Raw genomic sequence first — 22316 nt, forward strand, 5'->3', positions numbered from 1 at the left:
ATTAGTTCCAGATAGTCAACTCCTGATTCTATGAGCTAATAAAAGAGACCACAAGACATCTGAGCTAATAGAGAGAACAATGACAAACAATACACCTGATTGAGTGTATAATACAAAAATTACCTCTTTGACTCTGGACTAAATGGTGCTTCTCTGGAGTATGCAAGCCTTCTTGAAACATTCCAGGTTTTCTGAGTGAGGAGATCTATGCTGTGGAAACTGCTCTACACCTGTGAGAGCTTGCTCTCGCTTTCCCCGGGGTGCTGGCCAACTAATGAAATTCAGTCAGGGATATTCATTCTGCACATGGATTCTAATTTACTCAAAGGTCTCAATTACTTTCAACCGTATACAACACTATGTCAAAAAGTAGCAAAAGCCATAAAGAAGTCAATTTGCCACATTATACTTTGCTCCTGCCTTGTGATAAAAGAAGGCTCACTAAGGGTTTTGTCTGTTTGTTTGGTTTGGTTTGTATTATTTTTTGTGTTTTTTTTTTTTAAGTTAGGGCATCACCCTAGCCCAGGCTGAACTGGAACTTACTCTGTGCCCTCAGGCTGGTCTTGAACTCACAGCCATGATCCTCCTACCTCAGCCTCCCAGGTGTTAGGTTTAAAGGCATGTGCCATCCTTGGCTACCTAAGGTTTTTATAGTTATTTTTTAAACTAATCTTTAGATGGTGGCCCAATCAAAAAAAAAAATTAGAAATTAGCACATAAGTACATGATCAGATATTCACTTTCTAGTGTGATTTTAGTGGTTTTAGAAACAGTGGGTCAACCACTTTATAATTATCTGTGAATACTGAATATCTTCCCAATGTATGTAAGTAGCTGCAATTTTTCATCTGTAAAATTAATTCAATTATGTAAGAAGAATATACAATAAGATGACATATCTCTCTGAGGCATTTATGAATCCATAGCTCAGAAAAAAGCAATGTAGTTAAGCTAAAAGTTTATTTTGCCTTACTGTACAGATTGAAACAGACTCAGTAGAATTATAATAAAGCAAATATTCATCTACTTAATCACTGATACCTTTTATTGCATTTGTGACAAGTTAGTCACCATGCTAGGCACCAGGAATGCATTTCATTTAAGACATGGCCCTTGCCTTTAAGGAGTTCATATATGTAAATGAATTTATTTGCATAAAACATTCAATAGCAAAGCTATGTAAAAAATTGCAGGTGCCACATGGATACAAGGACTGGTGAAGTTATGAGAGGTTTTCACAGACAAGGCTGTTTTTATCTCTCCAAAATTCCTATGTTAAAACCTGACATTTCAGTGTGAGATGCTTGATGAGGAGGTTATTGTAAGATTAGGTTATGAAGGCAGATGTGAATGGAATTTGTTCCTTTGTAAAAGATGCTAGAGAGGGCTGGGAGTTTAGCTTAGTTGGTAGAGTGCATGGATAGCAAGAATGAAGCCCTGGGTTGGATTCCCAGCACTGCATAAACCAAGTGTCGTGGCACATGCTTGCCTATAATCCCAGCTCTCAGGAGGTAGAAACAAGAGGAGTTCAAGATAATCCTTGGCTACACTGTGAGTTTGCAGCTCTTCTGAGCTACATTTGACCCTGTCTCAAAAGAAAGAGAGAAAGAGGAGAAAGAGAGAGAGAAGTTTAAGGTATTTAATTGTCCTTCCCACTGTGTGAGAACACAGAAATGAGACATAGAGAGAATGTTCTACCCATGAGCCAGAAATCTGGGCCCAAGGTGCCTTGAAGTGGACTTGTCAGCATCACTCTAAGAAACAAGTTTCAGTTGCTTAGAAGTTTCCAGTTTACAGTGTTTTATTATAGTAGCTTGAGTAGACAGACACAGCCACATTTCATGAAATAATTGAAGTTTATTAGGTAGACTGGATGTAAAGACATTCCAAGTTGACATTATCAGGAGAAATGAACACTAAGAATGATGTACTTAGGAAGAATTAATATATTTTGCTACAAATATGAAGCAAGAAAGATACAAATCAAAAGAGAGTTCTAAATTTTCAAGGACCAGGTTGGATATGCCAAGACATTCATTCTTATGCATAAGAATATTCTTGAACAGTATTAAGGCTTAGGAGGTTCTTAAACATTAGAATGTCATATGCTGAGGTACCTTTGAATAAACAAAAACACTGCTAACTTTGATAAACAGCCACATCTTATAAATGAGAAGCCTAGATGGGAGGCATCAGTAATGTGAGAATTTCCAGACTGGATGATCTATCATTTAATCTTCCATCCTCTGAGTTATAGCTTAATATTTTATTACTAAAGCTTTAGATTCACAGGTTAGTGCTTATTAAAATAAAAATTCATATTTTGAGGGAAAGAATGATATGATAGAAAGTGCATAGTTGGGGATGAAGAGATAGCTCTGGTTGAAGGCACTTGCATGCAAAGCCTGATGGCCTGAGTTCTATACCCCAGTACCCATGTAAAGCCAGAAGCACAAAGTGGAGCATGCATCTGGAGTTCATTTGCAGCATCAGGAGGCCCTGGTACTCTCTCTCTTTCTCTCATAAATAAATAAAATTTAAAAATTAAAAGAATAAAAAAACATAAAAAGAAAGTACATACATGATTAACAAAGGTAGGTTTAGAGATAGTAAGCAAAGTCTTTCCTCTTTAATTGTATACACTCAAAAGACACAAAAGGACTGGTTAGGATTGATCTCAGTGGTACCTCTAGGCCAGGGCAGATGAAGAGATTCTCCCTCTCTTTCAAATCAAGGAAACATGGGGCACTACATTATATTATATTATATTATATTATATTATATTATATTATATTATATTATGTTATGTTATGTTATGTTATGTTATATTATATTATATTATATTTTTTTATCTCTGCATAATAAGTGCCAATGACCTGAGTGGTTCACAACAACAGGCATTTGTAACTTCACAGGTTACATGAGTTAGGAGTCTGAGCATGTCTTAAAGGAATTCTCGGCTTAGGTTCTAATAAGGATTCCATTCAGGTATGAGCCAAAGACAATGCTTCACCCCAGGCTCAGGATCCTATATTAACGTAGGCTCTTGACAGAATTTACTGTCTCAAAATTATGAAACTGATGTAGCTTACTGCAGAGAGAATGACTCCTGTTTGCAAGTTATTAGCCTCTAGGCCTCCCCTAAGGGATCTTCTGATTGGTCTGGGCCTATCAAGTATAATCGCTATTATGGTTTGAGTGTGAAATGTTCCCTAAAGTCTCACATGTTTGGACATTTGTCCTAGAGCTGGTGCCACTTTTTTGGGAAATTGTGGAATCCTTCAGAGGTAAGGGTCTTAGCTGAGAGAAGTGGGCCACTGGGGAGGCAGGCCTTAGGAGCTATACTTCAGCCTTACTTCTGGTTCATTCTCTCTATCTCTTTGGTTTTCATTTCCTTTATGGCACATATGATTTATATGTAGACATCCAGAGTTTCTCTTCAATTATTCTCCACCTTATTTTTTGAGAAATGGTGTTTTGCTGAACTTAGAACTCACTGATTTGGCTAGACAGTACGTCCCAGAGATTCCCTATCTGGCTCCTCAGAGCTAGGATTACAAATGCATGCCATAATCCCTAGCATTTTACGTGGGTTCCAAGGATCTGAACTCACGTCCTCATGCCTGCACAGCAAGCACTTTATCAGCTTCCTAGCTTTACTTTCTGCTTCTTGAGATGACAAAATCATGCTACTGTCACCATCCCTTCTCAAATGGTGAGCCAAAATAAATCCTTCCATTAAGTTGCTTCTACTGGGTATGTTGTCACAGCAACTAGTAAACAAATACCATCTTTCTTCTGGTTAACTTAAAAGCCAGTGGTCGAGCCCTTCCTTAGTTCTGTGAGCCCCTTTCACCTTTGTCACAGGCATGAATGGGAGTTGCACTCCAACACCATTGTCATTGGCTAGCAGTGTATTACAGCGGGCACACACTCAAAACCAGGCATGATTTAGACAGCAGCAATCATGTGCCCATCTTAGAATTCTGCTGGCCTCAGGTTTAAGAAGAGAGAGTTAAGAGGTGAGGTGAGGTGAGGTTTCTAGAGTCAATCTGGAGAAGCAGAGCTCATTTACAGAGCAGAAGACAGGTCCTCTATGGCACGGCACACATGAGTGATGCCTGGAAAAGCCAGCAGCCAGGGTAAACACACTGGTCACTGGCCTGACACAATCAGAGATAAAGAACAAAAGGAGAAAACAGGTTTTCCCCAAAGGACACTGCAACGACACAGGAATAGAGAAAAGGTCCTAGCAGCTTGGAAACGTTTTTCAATTGGGTTGGGGAGAGGCCTTCTCCCAAGCACTGCAGCATGGACTGCCAAACCCCTGTCCTTTCCTGTTCTTCTTGTTTTCTTTTCTTTTCTTTTTTGCCCCCCCCTTAAACATTATGATCAGATTTTCTCCCTTAGCTTTACTTTTAGCTATGATGATCACACATACATTCCACAAATATAACTGATAAGCAGGGGGATTCTTCACGTGTTATAAACAATCTGGTCGAGAAAATCGAGAGGAAAAGCGATCCAGCAAGCCAAAGTAGACAAGGTAATTAGAGAAAAGACGTATGACACAGTGAAGTGGAGTCTCAAGGAAAATTCCAGCTAATGCAGCAGCTCTATTTCCACACGCATCAACCCAGAGTGAAAGCAAGATAAAACTGAGTTAATAAAAGATTACATTTTTTAAAGCCCAGACTGTCAAAGCAGCACCTCTTTGGAACTGTTACCCTTGCCTCTGCTACAATTTTAGATTGCTTGTTGGCTGTTCCCATCTTGGACACACATCTAGATTTTGCTGCCTCCCCTCTCCAGGATACAGCAAACAGGCATGGGCCACACAGAAGAGGAGAAATTTGTGTTTCTTTTCTTTTCTTTTTTTTAATTTTTGAGGTGGGGTTTCACTCTCACCCAAGCTGACCTGGAACTCACTATGTAGTCTCCAGGGAAGCCTAGAACTCATGGCAATCCTCTTACCTCTGCCTCCCAAGTGCTGGGATTAAAGGCAGGCACTCCCATGCTGGGCTGAGAAATTTCAGCTCTGTTTACACACAGGTTATTTGCATCTTCTGAGCAGTTTTGTGGACTGAAGATCCTAGTGGCTGGATGGACTCACTGCACCTGGTGCACCTGGCTCTCCACAGTTGCACATAAGGCTTAAGAGTCTGGGATATGCTTGCTGCCTGGACTTAAAATAACAACAGCAATAAGAAATAACAATGGCTATATTTAAGCACTTATGATACTAAACCAATTAAGCATATGTTGTCTTCATCTATGTTTTCTTTAATTTAGTGGTTCTGGCTCAATGTAAATGGGATTTCAAAGAAGAAACTGTAACTTGAATTCTTTCCTCCCACAGACCTAGACTGGAGACATACTTTCTTCAGGTAGGAGAATGTCAGCTAGCAAGTTAACAGACTTAAGAAAAAGATTCCTATCTTAATGCAAGCAGGTTTAGGTCTAAAGAACTATTGGACAGACATTTGAGAAACCCATCGTGGACAAGAAAGGACATAAGCAGCTTCTGAGGAATTTTCTACAGGAAAAGTCTGAGTGAGATAAGGAGGAAAGAAAGAGACTTCATGGGTTTTGGTTTTGAAAGGATGTACTATATAAATAACTATTGGGGAAACATCATGAAAGAGAACTCTGGGTTCCAAGTCCTACATAGCTTCTGGACATGGACACTGTGGTGGTTTGATTCAGGTGTTCCCCATAAACTTAGGTGTTCTGAATGCTAGGATCCCAGCTGATGGAGATTTGGGAATTAACACTGGAGGCAGTGAATTGTTGGGGGCGGGCTTATGGGTGTTATAGTCAGTTTCCCCTTGCCAGTGTTTGGCACACTCTGCTGTTGCCATTGTCCATTTGACGTTGGCGAGGAGGTGATGTCCACCCTCTGCTCATGCCATCCATCATTTTCCACTGCCACTATGGAGTTTCCCCTTGAGTCTATAAGCTAAAACAGACTTTTTTTTTTTTTTTAACCCACAAGCTACTCTTGCTTGGGTATCTTCTGGCAGCAATGTGAACCTGACTGCAACAGTCACATACTGTTTAACTTGATAGTTCTGAGCCGGGTGTGGTGGCACACACCTTTAATCCCAGCACTTAGGAGGCAGAGATCGGAGGGTTGCCATGAGTTCAAGGCCACCCTGAGTCTACATAGTGAATTCCAGGTCAGCTTGGACTAGAACGAGAGCCTACCTCAAAAACTATATATACATACATATAACTTGATAGTTCTGCCTGGTAGGGAATTATACAATCTTGAGAATATTTTTTCTAAACCCTTTGAGGTTCCTGTTAGTTCCAGAAGGGGCCATCAGAAGGCAGCTGGGCTGAAGGGCAGATAAGACTGCACTGCGCGCAGCCAGCTTGGCAAAAGGGAGGTGATTCTGCGGCAGGGGACAGGGTGGGTGGAAGGTGAGTCTGGGTGAGCTGCAGAGGGACCTCTTGACCAGTGGCAGTGGAGCCGGCCAACAACAGCTTTATGTCCCGGCCAGAGTCTTGGCATTCCATGTGTCTTCTGTTGGTCCAGGTCAGATAACGTTTCTCCTATGATGCTCCAAGGTTTCAAGTCCTAGCCATTATTTAGGATTTTTAATAACAACAACAACAAAAACCCTCAAACTTTATCCTCTTTCCCCATGTTTCTGACCTGTACTCTCACTGGCCACTTTCCAAGGACAACTTTGTTCCTAGTTCTCTGAGAAAACAGGAGCCATCAGATAATAAAATACAGTTTGGAACATCTTTCTCTACACTTGATTTCTCATTGTTCTTAAAGACAGAAACTTGAAGGCAACTTACAAGCCCACATGATTAGCTTTTACTCCCTCTGGGGCCCCAACTCCTTCCACTTATCTATTTTCTCTCTGACCTATAGTTTCATTCTAACTTCTACCATTGGGATTTTTAAAATACACTATTCCTTCCTTGAAGAATCATGTTTCCTCTCAAACTTAACCTAATTATTTTCTCATTTCCCTGCCTCTCAGAACCCCAGTCTTTCTGGGGCAAGATCAATTACCTTCTTAGGAACTCTCACAGATTTCTGGACTGTCTAATAATGGCACACAGTTGTAAGTGCATTTTTTGAATTTTTTTCACATAATTCCAAGAGTCTTATATAAACTAATTTCACTTGAAACTACAAGTACCACAGAATGTTATGCATTAACAAATGTACATTTCCCCATCATCTAACTATATGTTTTCATATTTTAAATTATTAACACAAATACACTTTCTTTATTAAACATCTAGTAATCTATTTCTTGCTTTCTGTGTGTTTATAACCTGTCATAATAGCACTGGGAAAAACACACACACACTCACACACATGAAACCAGAGGCAAAAGAGAGAGAATTAAAAAGCCTAAGTCAGCTCTAGAGAGATTTCTCAGTGGTTTAAAGTACTTGTCTGCAAAGCCTAACAATCCAGGTTTGGTTCCTCAGTGCCCACATAAACCAGATACACAAAGTGGCATATGCATCTAGAGTTCATTTGCAGTGGCTAGAGGCCCTGGTGCACACGTTCATTCATATTCTCTCTCTCTCTCTCTCTTTCTCTCTCTCTCTCCTTGCAAATAGATAAAATATTTTTAAAAGCCTAAGTGCAACAAGGATTTATTAAAAACAAAAAGAAGATATTTTACTCTATTGGCATTTGACATGACATTGCTTTGGGGAGGGTACTGCTATAGTTTGAGGGTACAATCTATAGTTTGAGTGTACAATGTGCATCTTAACATCTTAGGCTAATGTGTCTGAACACTTCGTCCCTAGCTGCTGGCTCTATTTGTGAAGGTTGTGGAATCTGTAGACATGGTCGCTTGCTGGTGGAAGTGAGTCACTGGGGCATGGGCCCACTTCCTGTTCATCCTCGGCTTCTTAATCATAGCTATGGTGTGGTCAGTTGACTTCCTGCTAGCCTGCCTTCCCAAACATGATGGCATGTTTGCCCTCAAAACTATAAGAGGGGCTACATCCATCAAATTCTCCCTAAATTAATAACGCTTGTCCACTTTAACCTATGCTGAGATGACTTCACTCTCCTTTGGAAAATCTGTTTTGTCTTTTTCAGATGGCAATGAGGCCTGAGGAAGATAAACCACCTCTCCCATCTCAGCCAAGGCCCAGGTGAAACCACAGAGGAAGCGGGGAGCCGTGCAAGAGTGCTGCCTCCACGGTGAGCCCGACCAGCAGCGCCAGGGTGAAGGAAGCAGAGGCTGAGGATTCTCAACTCCTACCAAAGCCGAGATGCAGAGGCTCCTGAGAGCTGAAGTCCTCTTAAAACACACCCACCACGGCTCGGCGAATTTTGCCAAAGCGTACGTAGAACGATTGTAAGAGCCACAGGTTGGGATGCCATTCCCAGAGGCATTGCTTCCTGCCAATAACCGACTGCTGCTCCCACAACACATACCCCACAACCCATGGGGAATACCAGCAACCCAACTGAGGAGGGCTCCCTGCGGAATGGGGACAGGGGAACAGGGAGGAGGGGAAAGATGATACTAACACATAATGTATCCATAAAAACTATGATCTTAATAAAATAAAAAAAACTATAAATCAGAAAAAGCACTTTCTTTCGTTAAACTACTTCTTGTCAGGTGCTTGGTCAATACAATGAGTAAAGTAACTAGTGCAGCTACCCAAAATCCTGCTCTACTTACTCACTTCATAACTTGAACTCGCAAGTCCTAAGGCTAAGTCACTGTTTCTTAACTTTTAAAAATCTTTACCTTTCACTTTTGATGAGCATGCAGTTATCACATGGCTTTCTTCCACACTTCCACAGTCCACTGAAAATCATTCTCTCAACTATCTACTCAACACAACTCCTTTAATATCTGTAGTAGAAAGTTATACATTGCTAGGATCAACACCCAAACCAGGCACAGCTTATGGGAGAGGGGTTTTATTTCAAGCTTACAGCTCTGGGGAAGTTCCAAAAACTACAACAAGCTAAACACCAGAACCAGCAAGTGCACATGAGCACACACGCACATGCACACACACACACACACACACACACACACACACAAAGCAGCAAGCCACAGGGATCTGGCTAGGGTGCAAACTTCTCTGTGTACCTTTGAACTGGAATTCAGATCTGCCCCCAGTAACATTTTAGGGCTAGACTCCAGCATCTTCCCTCCAAGACACCTACTCCAGCAAGGCAGCTAGAGACCTAAGTTACAAGCTTTAATAAAATACCTGATAAATAATAAATAAATAATAAAACACCATAATATCCAAGAGTGTTTCAAAACAAAATGTCTAAAATTGAAAAATGAAGTTATGAAATTTGCAGAAAAATGGATGGGTCTGGAAAGGATTATACTAAGTGAGGTAACCCAGGCCCAGAAAGCCAAGTGCCACATGTTCTCTCTCATATGTGGATCCTAGCTACAGATGATTGGGCTTCTGCGTGAGAAGAAAAATACTTAGTAGCAGAGGCCAGTAAGTTAAAAAGGAGATATAAAGGGAAGAGAAAGGAAGGGAGGAAGGTACTTAATAGGTTGATATTGTATATATGTAAGTACAATGATTGTTATGGGGAGGTAATATGATGGAGAATGGAATTTCAAAGGAGAAAGTGTGGGGGGGGAGGGAGGGAATTAACATGAGATTTTTTTATAATCACGGAAAATGCTAATGAAAATTAAAATAAATAAAATAATTGAGCTTCCCTATCTCAACTAATATCAACTCCATCCATCCTTTCTGTGATTACAGGGGGGTAAGTGTTCTTGAATTGCAAATCTTCCAGGCTGGGGAGATGGTTCCATGGTTAAAGGCACTTGATACCAAAGTCTTCCTTCCCGGATTCAATTTTTCCATTACCCACTTAATAGCCAAATGCTAATGCCTCTGGAGCTCTCTTGTAATAGCAGAAGGTTGTTGCATGCCCCTGTTCACCTCCTCTCTCCCACCTCTGTTTCTCTCACTTTCTGCTTGCAAATAAATAAATAAAATAAAAATTGATGAGTAACTCTTAATCCTGGTCCTACTTCATGTAGCATCTATGTCTGAAAGAGCCAGACACTCTTTTTAAAAATATTTTTATTTATTTATTTGACAGAGAGAAAGATGGAGAAAGAGAGGGGGAGAGATGGAGAGACAGAATGGGTGCACCAGGGCTCCAGCCACTGCGAAAGAACCCCAGGCGTGTGTGGCCTCCTTATGCATCTGTCTTACGTGGGTCCTGTGGAATTGAATCTGGGTCTTTTGGCTTTGCAGGCAAATGCCTTAACTGCTAAGCCATCCCTCCAGCCCCTTTAAGTTATTTCAAGTGACTCTAGAACACAACACATCCATATTTTGCCCTGCTGCACAGGGGGTTTCTACTCTGCCTTCTTTACTGGTGCATTTTTATCCCATCCTTCACCTCACTCAGGTTTTAATTCCCCTTCCCTACACTCATCCATATCACTGTATGATAATGATGCTTATCTTCCCATCTTTGCCTAAACTTTCAACTCTCTACACAGCACATCTTATATATCTAATAGGCACTCAGAATTTAAAACTAACCCCTGATGTTCTCCTTGTTCACCATTTCCCTTTCCATGGCTTCTTATACATCAGCCAGTAGGAAATCCACGCAGACCAAACATCTTAGGGGCATCCGTGCTTATTTTCCCTTTCTTGCAGTTCACACGTGCAAAGGCTATTTAGGGTCTGACATGCTGTTCTGCTTTACCTCTACTGCTTCAGTTTTCATCTTGGTTCCCTTCGTGTCTCATCAATGCTGCACTGGCCTCCTAACTGGCCTCCCCAGGCTATCCTCCTCACAACAGCCAGAGGAACCTTCATGTGATAGAAGTTAGATTATGTGACTTTCCGCTCTGACTAGAAGGCAAAGTCTTTACAAGAAATGACCTGTTAAGCTTTACATGACCTACGTCCCTACCCCCAGCCCCTCACCGATGCATGTGCCACACGAATGAACTGCATTCACATACGGTTCACATGCTTGAACTAGAAATCAGCGCAGCACCTTCTTTGAATTTCTAGCCCTCAACCCTGCATACCCAGCCGTTTCTTCCTTTCTTGTCTCTCTCAAGTCCATTTACATCTGTGCACTGCAGATGACAGTTCCTCAGCACCTCTACTCTGACCACATCACAGACGTTCTTGCTGAATATTAATACCAATTTTTCCAGTTAGAGGCAACATTCTCCCATCTGTCAACACCGAAGTTTTTCACATCCTTTTTAACATGATTTCTAAATTGAAGCTTTAATCACAATTCAGGATACTTTTTAAATGGCCTTCTGTTATAGTAATAAATTCATTAGCTCCCTCAGTGTTTTGCAGCATACAATTAAAATTTGAAAGTGTATTAGTCTTTGTTCTATTAAATGTCATCTATGTCAAGATTACCTTTTTGTGCAATCATTTATAAAATGAACTGTGAGTGTATAGTTAATAGTCATGAGGAGGTTGATCACCTTAAATAAAGAATACAGGCTTACAGAGGACTCTTCTATCTTAAAACTTTGAAGATTTCAAGTAATAATGATATTAAAATATAAAATATGAGATATGTTACAGAATATATACATATATATAATATGATACATGTTACAGAATTTTAGTTTTCATAGTTTATAAAATACATTCCTATATATAAATTCATTGTAGATGAGAAATACCCGAGGATGAAATATTACTTTTCCTTTTCAGAAAAGCAAACTAAAGTTCAGAAAAGAGACCTGATGGAAAACATTGAAGAAATCAAGTGAGGCAGTGAGGCAGACTCATTTCTCCCAAGGTGTCCCACACAGGAGAGTCTTTAGGTGAAGGTTCTTAAACATGTGGTGTTACAGATTAACCAAAGATAATGAAATGCTAGTGTTCCAAGTAGACAATAACTACCTTAAATTTCTTAATGTTAAAATTAAAGTTTTACTTTTAAAAATATCAGCATTTTTCTTCCTCATTACAACAAAATATCAGTCTATTCTTAAGGCCCTGATGGCACATGGAGGCGACATGTTTCATGAGAGGATCACAGAGCATGCTTCTGGAGACCATCTCTGCTCTGGACAGGTCAGATGTTGGCTCATTTTGGTGACATATCAATGTGTGCTTAATCCCATCCTTCTAGTGGTCAGGATAAGTAGGCCCATGACTTCTTTGGCTTTTAATGGCAAAAAGAAGGACAAATTCTGGGGTTGGTGTGATGGTTTAGTGGTTAAGGCACTTGACTTTGAAGCCTAAGGCCTGATTCCCTAGGACCCATGTAAGCCAGAGGCCTGTACCCATTCTAAATAAAACGTATCATATCTTATTTCCTCAGGGTTATAAAACTGCATCTGTTACTTGACAAACAGTAAACATTCACCGAATGGGTACAGGCTTGTGTGGACCACAGAGAGTTTCATGACTGTCATCACTATTGCTACTACTAAGCTGTGAATATTCGCTGAGTGCCAACTATGTGTGTGATAATTTGCTGTTCATGTGCTTTCTCAGGCATTATCACATTACAAGGCAAGGCCATATAATTAGTCCACTGCTAACCTATTTTCTAAATTCATTTCTATGTATTTATTTATTTAGAGAGATAATGGGCAGACCAGGACCTATAGTCACTGAAAATGAACTCCAGACACATGTACCACCATGTGCAAATGGCTTACACAGGTACTGGGTACTGGCGAATTGAATCCGGGTCTTTCACAGGCAGGGGCCTCAACAACTAAGCCATCTCTCCCACCACCTGTTAACCTAACATTGTTTTTAAATATCTATGTATTGGAGAGAGAGGGAGGGAAAAACAGACAGACAGAATCGGTGCACCAGGGCCTCCAGCCACTGAAGATGAACTCCAGATGGATGCACCACCTTGTGCATCTGGCTTACATGGGTTCTGGGGAATCGAACCTAGGTCCTTGAGCTTTGCAAGCAAGTGCCTTAACTGCTAACCCATCTCTCCAGCCCCTGTTAACATAATTTTTAAGAGAAGAAAACTGTAGTACAAAAAGGTCAAACTTCCTAGTTAGGAAAGAGGTTCAGTCTCATAGTTATCAAATTTCAGGGGCTACAATGGGCCAGACTCATCGAGCTTAGTGTACATTCTAGCAAGAAAGAGAAGAGACAAAGTAAGCCACTTATCAATATCTTTTTTTTTTTCTTTTTTGGTTTTTTGAGGTAGGGTCTCACTGTAGCCCAGGCTGACCTGGAATTCACTATGTAGTCTCAGGGTGGCCTCGAACTCACGGCGATCCTCCTACCTCTGCCTCCCAAGTACTGGGATTAAAGGTGTGTGCCACCACGCCCAGCACCAATATCTTTTTATATAGTAAATGCAACGTTGGAACAAGGAAAATGGGAAGATTTGATAGACGTGACTAGAGCAGGCTAGGCATGTTGGGGCACAGCTGTCATCTCAGCCCTCAGAAGGCAAGATCTCACACATGAGCAAGATCATGTGTGTGAGGACAGCCTGCTCCATACAGATAGACCCTATATTTGAAAATAAACAATTAAGTGACTACAGTAACACTGGCTGGAAATATGGCGATAGCAATGAGTTTGAGTCCTGGGGTTGAGTCCTATGGGGTTGTTTTATTTTAGCTTGGCTGCTTATTATAATTATCATCATGTTGAGGATTTCTATGAGAAGCAGGATGATGTTGGAAGGTATTGATAAGGCAGAACATCCAAGCCAAGACTTAAATGATGCTTAATCACTTAAAAATTTAAAGATAGAGACTTTAAGCAAAAGGAACCAGAATCCTAACAGCCAAGGCCTCCATGTGTCTTCTGACACAGTTTAAGAGATGGTTGGGAACCAGGCTAAATATGGCATCACCGGCCATGGTAAGTAGTTGGACTTTTTGCTAAATGCAATAATAAGAATTTGGCATATTTTAGGTATGATAATGACATGTTCTGATTTACATTTTACAAAAAGCTAGTGGCTCCCATAATGGATTACATTATAAAGTCCACAGAATGTCAGTCTTATCAGTTGACATCACTTTTAAAAATCATTGTTTTTTTCCCTTTCAGGGAAAATAATTATTTGGCTACATTTTTTGGAATATTTGTACCAGTGTTTTTAGGAGTTTTGTCAGATTAGAAGATTTAAATACGCACATAGGTATACATGTGTCTATATCCACATAGTTTCAACAAAGGTATGTTCAAAAATCATATATAATACCCACACAGATCACAATTTAGAATTCTGAGATTCATGGCAATTATATCTAGTAGGTTTGAAATCTTTGAGAAAATGTGTTTGAATAGTTCACTTATTGTAAATTAGATGTCCCATTCCTCACATGTATGTCCCTTGGTCTTACCTCTTAATTATTACTACCTTCTTCCCCCAGGGAAGGAAACTTCACACCAGACTGGGTAGAAATAGGAAGGTTCTATTAGCATGTGTTACTTTCTTTTTTAAAAAAGTTATTTATTTATTTATTTGAGAGAGACAGACAAAAAGAGAAAGAGGCAGATAGACAGAGAGGGAGAATGGGCGTGCCAGGGCCTCCAGCCACTGCAAGTGAACTCCAGACGCGTGCGCCCCCCACAAACAGGGGTGCTTAGGCTTCACAGGCGAGCACTGAACCGCTAAGCCATTTCTCCAGCCCAGGTGTTATTTATTTAGACCTACTCTCATCCACACACTCTTCCTTTCCAAGTTTACCTGGGTTTAAGCAGGTGAATGCCTATCTTCATTACTCTGTCCAACTCAGTCTTACCAGATATAATTGATATGGGTTCTCCCACATCAACACAGCTATCAACAAAGCCATATATTGATTAGCTGGTAACACTGTGAGAGAGGGATAAGTGTCAGTGGGAAGAGAGAATTTCTAGGCTCTTGTCTAAATTATTACCATGGTAACATGAAATTGTCATCTTTAACATGTAACACCCAGAGAGAACATTAATGTAGTTTAAAAAGAGAATATTATGTGCTGGAGAGATGGCTTAGCAGTTAAGCGCTTGCATGTGAAGCCTTAAGGACCCCGGTTCGAGGCTCAGTTCCCCAGGTCCCACGTTAGCCAGATGCACAAGGGGGCGCACGCGTCTGGAGTTCGTTTGCAGAGGCTGGAAGCCCTGGCGCGCCCATTCTCTCTCTCTCCCTCTATCTGTCTTTCTCTCTGTGTCTGTCGCTCTCAAATAAATAAATAATTTAAAAAAAAAGAGAATATTATGCCCATACTCCAACAAAAGTGTTAGAGTTCTAACTAACGTTTCTCATGTATGTGAACCAGAATACTATGTGTATGAAGATTCTTCTTGGCTACTTACAAGGATGTTAGTCTTCAAAGATGAACGATACAGCTGTGTGAAAGAAACTTCTTTACCTGTGTGCTCAGTTCCTTCGTTCTTGGCTTCTGTGGGTTCTACAGAAGAGGTGGGTGGACTGACGGGAGGGCTGGAAGTGAAACTGGTGCACCCTGTAGACGTGCTGATTTCGAAGTACTCCTGGTTGTGATTCATTCGTTGAAAATCCAGAGAAGATACGATGGATGTCCGTTGTTTTGGCTGAAACAAATAAGCATGAGGAGTGTATAAGTGTGATAATGTTCAGCTGTAACCTCACCTCCTTACCTATCCAATTAGTAATCAGGTTAGTTTCATTTAAATGATCTGGATTCTGTACCTAAAACATGACCATGATTAACACAGAGACACTAGACAATCACTAGGTACCTGAAATAATGCAATATGTTTAATAAAAAAAATTACTATGAGACTGGGTGTGGTGACATACACCGTTATTTATCTTTATTTAATTTTGTTTTTTTTTGTTTGTTTGAGGTAGGGTCTTGCTCTAGACCAGGCCAACCTGGAATTCACTATGTAGTCTCAGGGTGGCCTCGAACTCATGGAAATCCTCCTACCTCTGCCTCCCCAGTGCTGGGAATAAAGGTGTGCACCACCATGTCCAGCTTTTTTTTTTTTGCATCCACCCAGAAACCCTACCTCAATAGAAAGAAAAAAAATACTAAGGCATACTTAATATAATTGTTTGGGCTTTTATTTGATGTCCATAGAAGATAGTAAAAGTATAGTACACAACATTTCTCTTAATAATAAATTTTGAAAGCTGCAACTTTGTCACCTTTCATTCAACTAACATTTATTATACATCTGGCATTTGCTAGACCCTGAGGATATAGAATCTAATAATAAAAGGTCCCTTCAAACTTTGAAGTATAATTAAGGCAGTTCCTTTTTTTATTCTTTATGTAGTCCAAGGAATTGGTGGCATTAGATATTGTCCCCAAGTACCGTATGTTGGAATTTAATCATCAGAATCAAGTCAGGTATGTGGAGCATTTTCTAGGATCTAAATCTACTTGGTATTTGTAGTGAACTTTGATTTTCTTTCTCAAGGATTTTAATTAATCCCCAAAATAGCAAGAAAAGTTAATTTAAAAATAAAAGTTAAAACCATGGAGTAATAGTAGATATAATCTATACCCTTTGTCAGTAATGTATTATTCCCTATGGCCATTTTCTGGGTTCTTTTCTCTGAGAGTTCTAATAATATTCTTTTTTATTCCTGCCTACCCAGGAAACATTACAGTCCTTTGGCTTTCAAATTGTGTACATTTCCAAGAATCATTTTCTTTTTTATTTATATTACTGAAATATTAATAATTTCTTATAATAATATACAGGAGATTAAAAATAAACTTTGCACAGTAACATAACATTTAATACAACTCTACTTTCCCCAACATACAATAACTTTTGGGTTGCTAATATTTCCATTGCCCTCAAGTATTGGGTAGTTCAATCACTGTGCTTCAGAGTTTATTGTCCCACAAGATACTCAAATACTCTCTTTCTTCCAAGTTATTATTGTGTTTTTCTTTACAAGTAGGTGGCTAGTAGATATCTAAAAATGTATAAAAGATACAAAATTAGTACAGATGCTTTATATTCTCACCATTGCAATATTTTTACAAGAGAGGTTGAGAGGCACAAATATAGTTATACAAGAGTATAAATCATTTATTATTATGACACAACTCAGTAATAGAATTTAGATTACTACCTACACAAGATTCAGTTGTTTTGGAAGTATGAACAATCAAGATTTAATGTCAGCCTTGGTTTCTCATGAAATGCCTGCCCTTGGGGCTAATGAATCCCAATTTCACTTTCAAAGTCCTCTTTGCAAACTGAGGAACAGCTGTGAAAGAGACATGAAATAGGACAGGCACTAAGAGAATCAACTCAGGATTTTGTTCAATTTTTGTATGTTGTATTTTCTTTCACTTTATACAAAGGCAATGGTCCTCTTTTCTATTAATGTTCCCTCCCATAAGTTTTGTCAAGGTCAAGCAGATGGATGCACACAACCCCATTCTAAAGTTTCTTAAATATGTGATTCTAAATGCTGGCCACCCACAATTCTAGTTGCATTAAAAACATAATTTGTCATGTAATTATGAAGACAAACAGGCTAACTTTTTTCTTACTCGCTGTTCTTTCATTTGAGGATACTGCTGAGTATATACTTAATGGCATGGGACATGCAGCAATAGTAATAAAACAGCGAGACCTTATAGACCTGAGGCAGGAGGAGAGGTGGTATATGAGAGGAGACCAGTGCTTACACCGCAGTGACTCGAGTCACCGGAAGGGGGGCACAGAAGATAAAGGGGCTGAAAGGGAGGCCTCTGCATTAGGGAGGGCACCAGAAAACCATTCCAGGGCAGGAGATTCATAGCTGAGTACAATCTTGAAGCAGAGGTAGAATAAGATAAAAGAAGGTGTGGAGAAGGTAAGGACAAAAGTGTAAGTTGTCCAGTATGGCCATAGTGAAAGCATAAAGTCACAGTGGAGGGTTGGAGAAATGGCTCGGTGGTTAAGGCACTTGACTGTTAAACCTAAGGACCCAGGTTCAATTCTCCTGATCCCATGTAAGCCATATGCATATGGTGATACATGCATCTGGAATTTATTTGCCATGGCTGGAGGCTCTGATGTGCCCATTATCTCTTCTCCCTCTCTGTATATATATAAAAAAAAACAAAAAAAATTTTTTATAGTTACGGTGGGTTTGAGACATTAGATACTGGAAGTTTCAGGAGCTAAATCCTAAAGAACCTTAATACCTTTATAAGGAGCTTTGTCTGCAACTTAAATATTCATTTAAATGTTTTCATTTATTTATTTGCAAGCACACAGAGAGAGAGAGAGAATGAGAGAGAGAGAGAGAGAGAGAGAGAGAGAAATGGCATGCCAGGGCCCCCAGTCACTGCAAACAAACTCCAGATGCATGGCCCACTTTGTGCATATGGATTTATGTGGGCACTGGGGAATTGAATCTCGGTAGTTAGGCTTTGCAGGCAAGTGCCTTAACCACTTGGCAATCTCTCCAGGCCATTTTTTTTTAAAAAAATACCTTTATTTATTTGCAAGCAGAGAGAGATATAAGAGAGAATAGAGCAACCTAAATATTTTAAAGAATTATGCCAACTAAGCAAGAGTGCATTGTAATTATGCTAACATTTTAATAAATCATTTTAAAGAATTTTTAAAAAATTTTTATTCATTTGCAAGCAGAGGGAGAAGAGAGACACACAGAGAGAATGGGTGTGCCAGGGCCTCCAACCATTGCAAAGAACTTCAGATGCATGTGTCCCATGGGCATCTGGCTTACATGGGTCCTGGGGAATCAAACCTGGGTCCTTTGGCTTCACAGGCAAATGACTTAAGTGCTAAGCCATTTCTCTAGCCCAATAAGTCATTTTAATATGTCAAGAATGGATTTGTCTGCATCAGCCCAGAGGAAGAGAGACTAGTTAGGAAGATGTTGTAGAACTACAGCCAATACACTATAAGGTTCTGTAGTAATGTAGTGATAGGTTTGGAGATAGTTATATTTTTAGAGAATGGTAATGTGGTTAATTTTCTAAGTCTTGGCATCTAATTGGGTATAATGTTTGAGTAAAAAGTCTAAAGTGACATATTTTTTAGTTGAGTGAATTTAAGAAGGTAAGAACTTTTTGGAGGGGAGATGGGAAACTGGTATGCTATAGAGACCAATTATAGGCTGCTTAGTTCATGCCTATGCAAATCCACATGATACAGCCCTTTATTTGAGCAAATTTCTACCATCTCACTCTGAAACAGGGCTTTGAAGGAAAAATTTAAAGGGACAGAGGCAGGAAATTACAAAGGGAAACTACTGAACTAATATCATCTGACCTTAGTCTTATTTGCTTCCTCTGAACTATCTATAAATTGTCATTATCTAGCATAAGAAATGAGGAAGTAGTGATGGCTCACAGCTTGCTGAGTGATGAAAATGAGAATCATTAAATGTTAGTCATGTTCTGAGACAGGGGAGAGCATACTATGACAACATGGCCTGGGAACGAGATCTGGTTTTCTTCCTGTTTCTGAAACAATCCTACCATTATCAACTCATTTGCTCATTGGTTATGACTACAAAGGCTGGGCTCCATACCTGTGAGAGGTCTTACTATCCACAGCCCTAAGACATCTTCTTATTGAGCCTTTACAGGAAACATCTGGAAACTCATACTCTAAGAAACCATTTCACATACACATCATTTTGGTGTTCAATATAGCCATGACCATATTAAACATCTATTTCTCAGCCTTACTTGCATTTGGGTTGGGCTGTATGACTAACTGCGAGCAATCTGCTATTGCTAGAAGTGAACTTTCTCTATCCTTGTGTTACTGTCCAGATGATATAGTAAAAGCAAAGGCAGGTTATGCAACCCACATTAAGCTTGAATGGTTAAAGTAAACCTCCTTTATGCTAAGCCATTGAGATGTCGAGTCTCTTTTGTCAGCTAGCATGACTTTCCTTAACTGCTACAGAATGCAATGACTGTAAGGTCAAATGTTTCACCCAAGATCATACTTTGAAGAAACCTGGGGACAAGTAATGACAGAAGCAGGACTTAAATAGCACTCATATCTCCTGCTTTCTAAAGGACTTTCAAATACCTGTTTGCTTAACAGGAGGCAGGACACTACAGCCCAATGGCCAAATTTGGGCTTCTGATGGCTTTATCCTTATCTAATAGCTGAAGAAAACCAAAGAAAGAGATATACTATTGACATGTGAAAGCAGTATGAAGCAAACACAGATTTACTGGACTTGGTTGTGGCTGAACATTTATGTATCACCCACAGCTGTTGTCCAGATACAATGGCAGGAATGAACAGCTGCCACAGAGGCCACAAGACACACACAGGTGAAATCTTTCTACTTTCTAAATCTAGTCATTTTAGAAGTTTGTGACTCCTACAAAGGAGTGATTGGAGAATGCCTCTGAGGATATGAAAGAAAAGACACTGGAAGATCATAAAGGACTCAGGATCCACTGTGGAGCCAACAAAGCACAGAACATTAGGAAACCTTGTTCCAGAAACAGATGAAACAAAAATGCCAAACCCAAACCAAACCATCTCCGAGACACTCTCTAGATCTGTCATAAGTTTTGATGTGTTACTCCATGTCTTGCTCCCTTAGACATTGAGGCATTCACAGCATGCGGCCAGACCCTCACTGGCATATGGGGCTGTGACTACCAGGACAAACTGTGGCCAAGAATCCCAAGCAGTGCAGGGAGGATTCCCAGAGCAGAAGGCGAGATAACAGAAAAATGACTTGAAGACAAAGCATACACTCATGACTTCACAGATCCAAATGTCAAAACACAAATTCAGACGTACCACCATCAGAGTGGGGCAAAGAGCACTAATCCCAAGCAGAGGGGACTTGGGGCAGGAGGACCCAGTGTGAGAGTACTGGTTCCACATCTAGGAAGCCAGGCACAGCTGTCAGGAAGTGCTCGAAAGGCACTAATGTGTCAGTTTACTAGCACCACACATAGAATCTACTATCATAATAATATTTTCATGGCATACAAAAGTACAAATGAAATATACTCTGGTACTACCTTACGAACATCTTGGCATGATGGTCAACCACGTAGACGTGATTCACATATGAACAAAATGAGAACAATGAACTCCTGTCGAGGATAAAATTTAGGTACTGTTGGGCTGGAGAGATGGTTTAGCAGTTAAGGTGCTTGCCTGCAAAGCCAAAGGACGTAGATTAGATTCCCTAGTACCCACATAAGTCACATTTACAAGGTGGCTCATGCATCTGCAGAGGCTGAAGGCCCTGGTGCACACACTCTCTCTCTTTCCCTCTTTCCTTCTCTCAAATAAATAAAAATTGAAAAAGAACATATTTTTAAAATATCAGGTAATGTGATACTTCCTCCAGAAATTTCCCCCAAGTATCCATTTTATATTTCCTTTATTTTTTCAAATTATTTAAACTAATGGCCATTTGAAAAATTCACTTACTTCAATTTAAGTACATTTTAAATCACTTTAAACTGCTTATTTAATTGTAAGGGGTTGGAGACAACCTCCTAATAAAATGTCAGATAGGTCTTGAGGGATTCACTGGTGTCAGTTCAAAGAAAAAGTGGTGCTAGCAAAAGTCACTGGTAATATTACATGAGCGAGGCAAAACCAAGGCTCAAAAGGAGTTCTCTGAAGACCAATGAATGTCAAAAAATTAGTGGTGACATTAAATAGAAATATGTGGAGATGACAGACTCTATAGACACTTGCCTACTGGCAAGTTGTATCAACACAGAGCAGTGTCTTATGAAATCAGTGTGAGCAAAATGGGGTTCTTTCTTAAATATTTTCCAAAAAACAAGCAAAGTAAGGTGGTAGCCAATATAATGGCATTTATTTTAAGAAAACTTAATCAACCTGTGATAATTTGAGTATATGGCATGTGGTAAAAAGATTTAATTCTAAATATATTTTTTTCCAAATGATAGCCTGTTGTCCTAATATCTTCATTTCTCTACTGATTTGAAATGTCAGATTTATCTTGTAATAAATTTCTAAATAGAGACTTGGTTTTATTTTTGAGATTTATTATGTTTTTACTGATCTAATTTTCATTTTATTTTATATATTTGAGAGAGAGAGAGAATGGGCATGCCAGGGCCTTCAGACACATGTGTCACCTTCTGAATCTAGCTTATATGGGTCCTTGGGAATCAAAACTGGGTCCCTTGGCTTTGCAGACAAGCACCTTAACTGGTAAGCCATCTCTGTACCCTGATCTACTTTTCTATTCCTGTGCTGATCCTACACTCTCCATGCTGCTGTGGCCATTACAGAACTCATAGAAAGTGGATGCTAGGTCTCTCAGAGATTCTGGTTTCATATTCTTGGAGTATTCTATAGATAAGCATTGTATAATATTTTCATTACTTTGTGTACTAAATACATAC

General features: G+C 39.7%; 1 protein-coding gene across 25 annotated transcripts in view; it reads right to left on the reverse strand.

Annotated features, from left to right (window-relative positions):
• Positions 1-22316, reverse strand: part of Anks1b (ankyrin repeat and sterile alpha motif domain containing 1B) — a 1062135-nt gene that overhangs the window by 615295 nt on the left and 424524 nt on the right. For all 25 annotated transcript variants that reach the window (XM_045152363.1, XM_045152361.1, XM_045152357.1 and 22 more), the window contains one exon: positions 15348-15528. In XM_045152363.1, the coding sequence (XP_045008298.1) occupies positions 15348-15528 (181 nt within the window). The remainder of the gene's footprint in view (positions 1-15347; positions 15529-22316) is intronic.

This window comes from Jaculus jaculus, chromosome 6 (genome assembly GCF_020740685.1).
Source record: "Jaculus jaculus isolate mJacJac1 chromosome 6, mJacJac1.mat.Y.cur, whole genome shotgun sequence".
Classification (NCBI taxonomy): Eukaryota; Metazoa; Chordata; class Mammalia; order Rodentia; family Dipodidae; genus Jaculus; species Jaculus jaculus.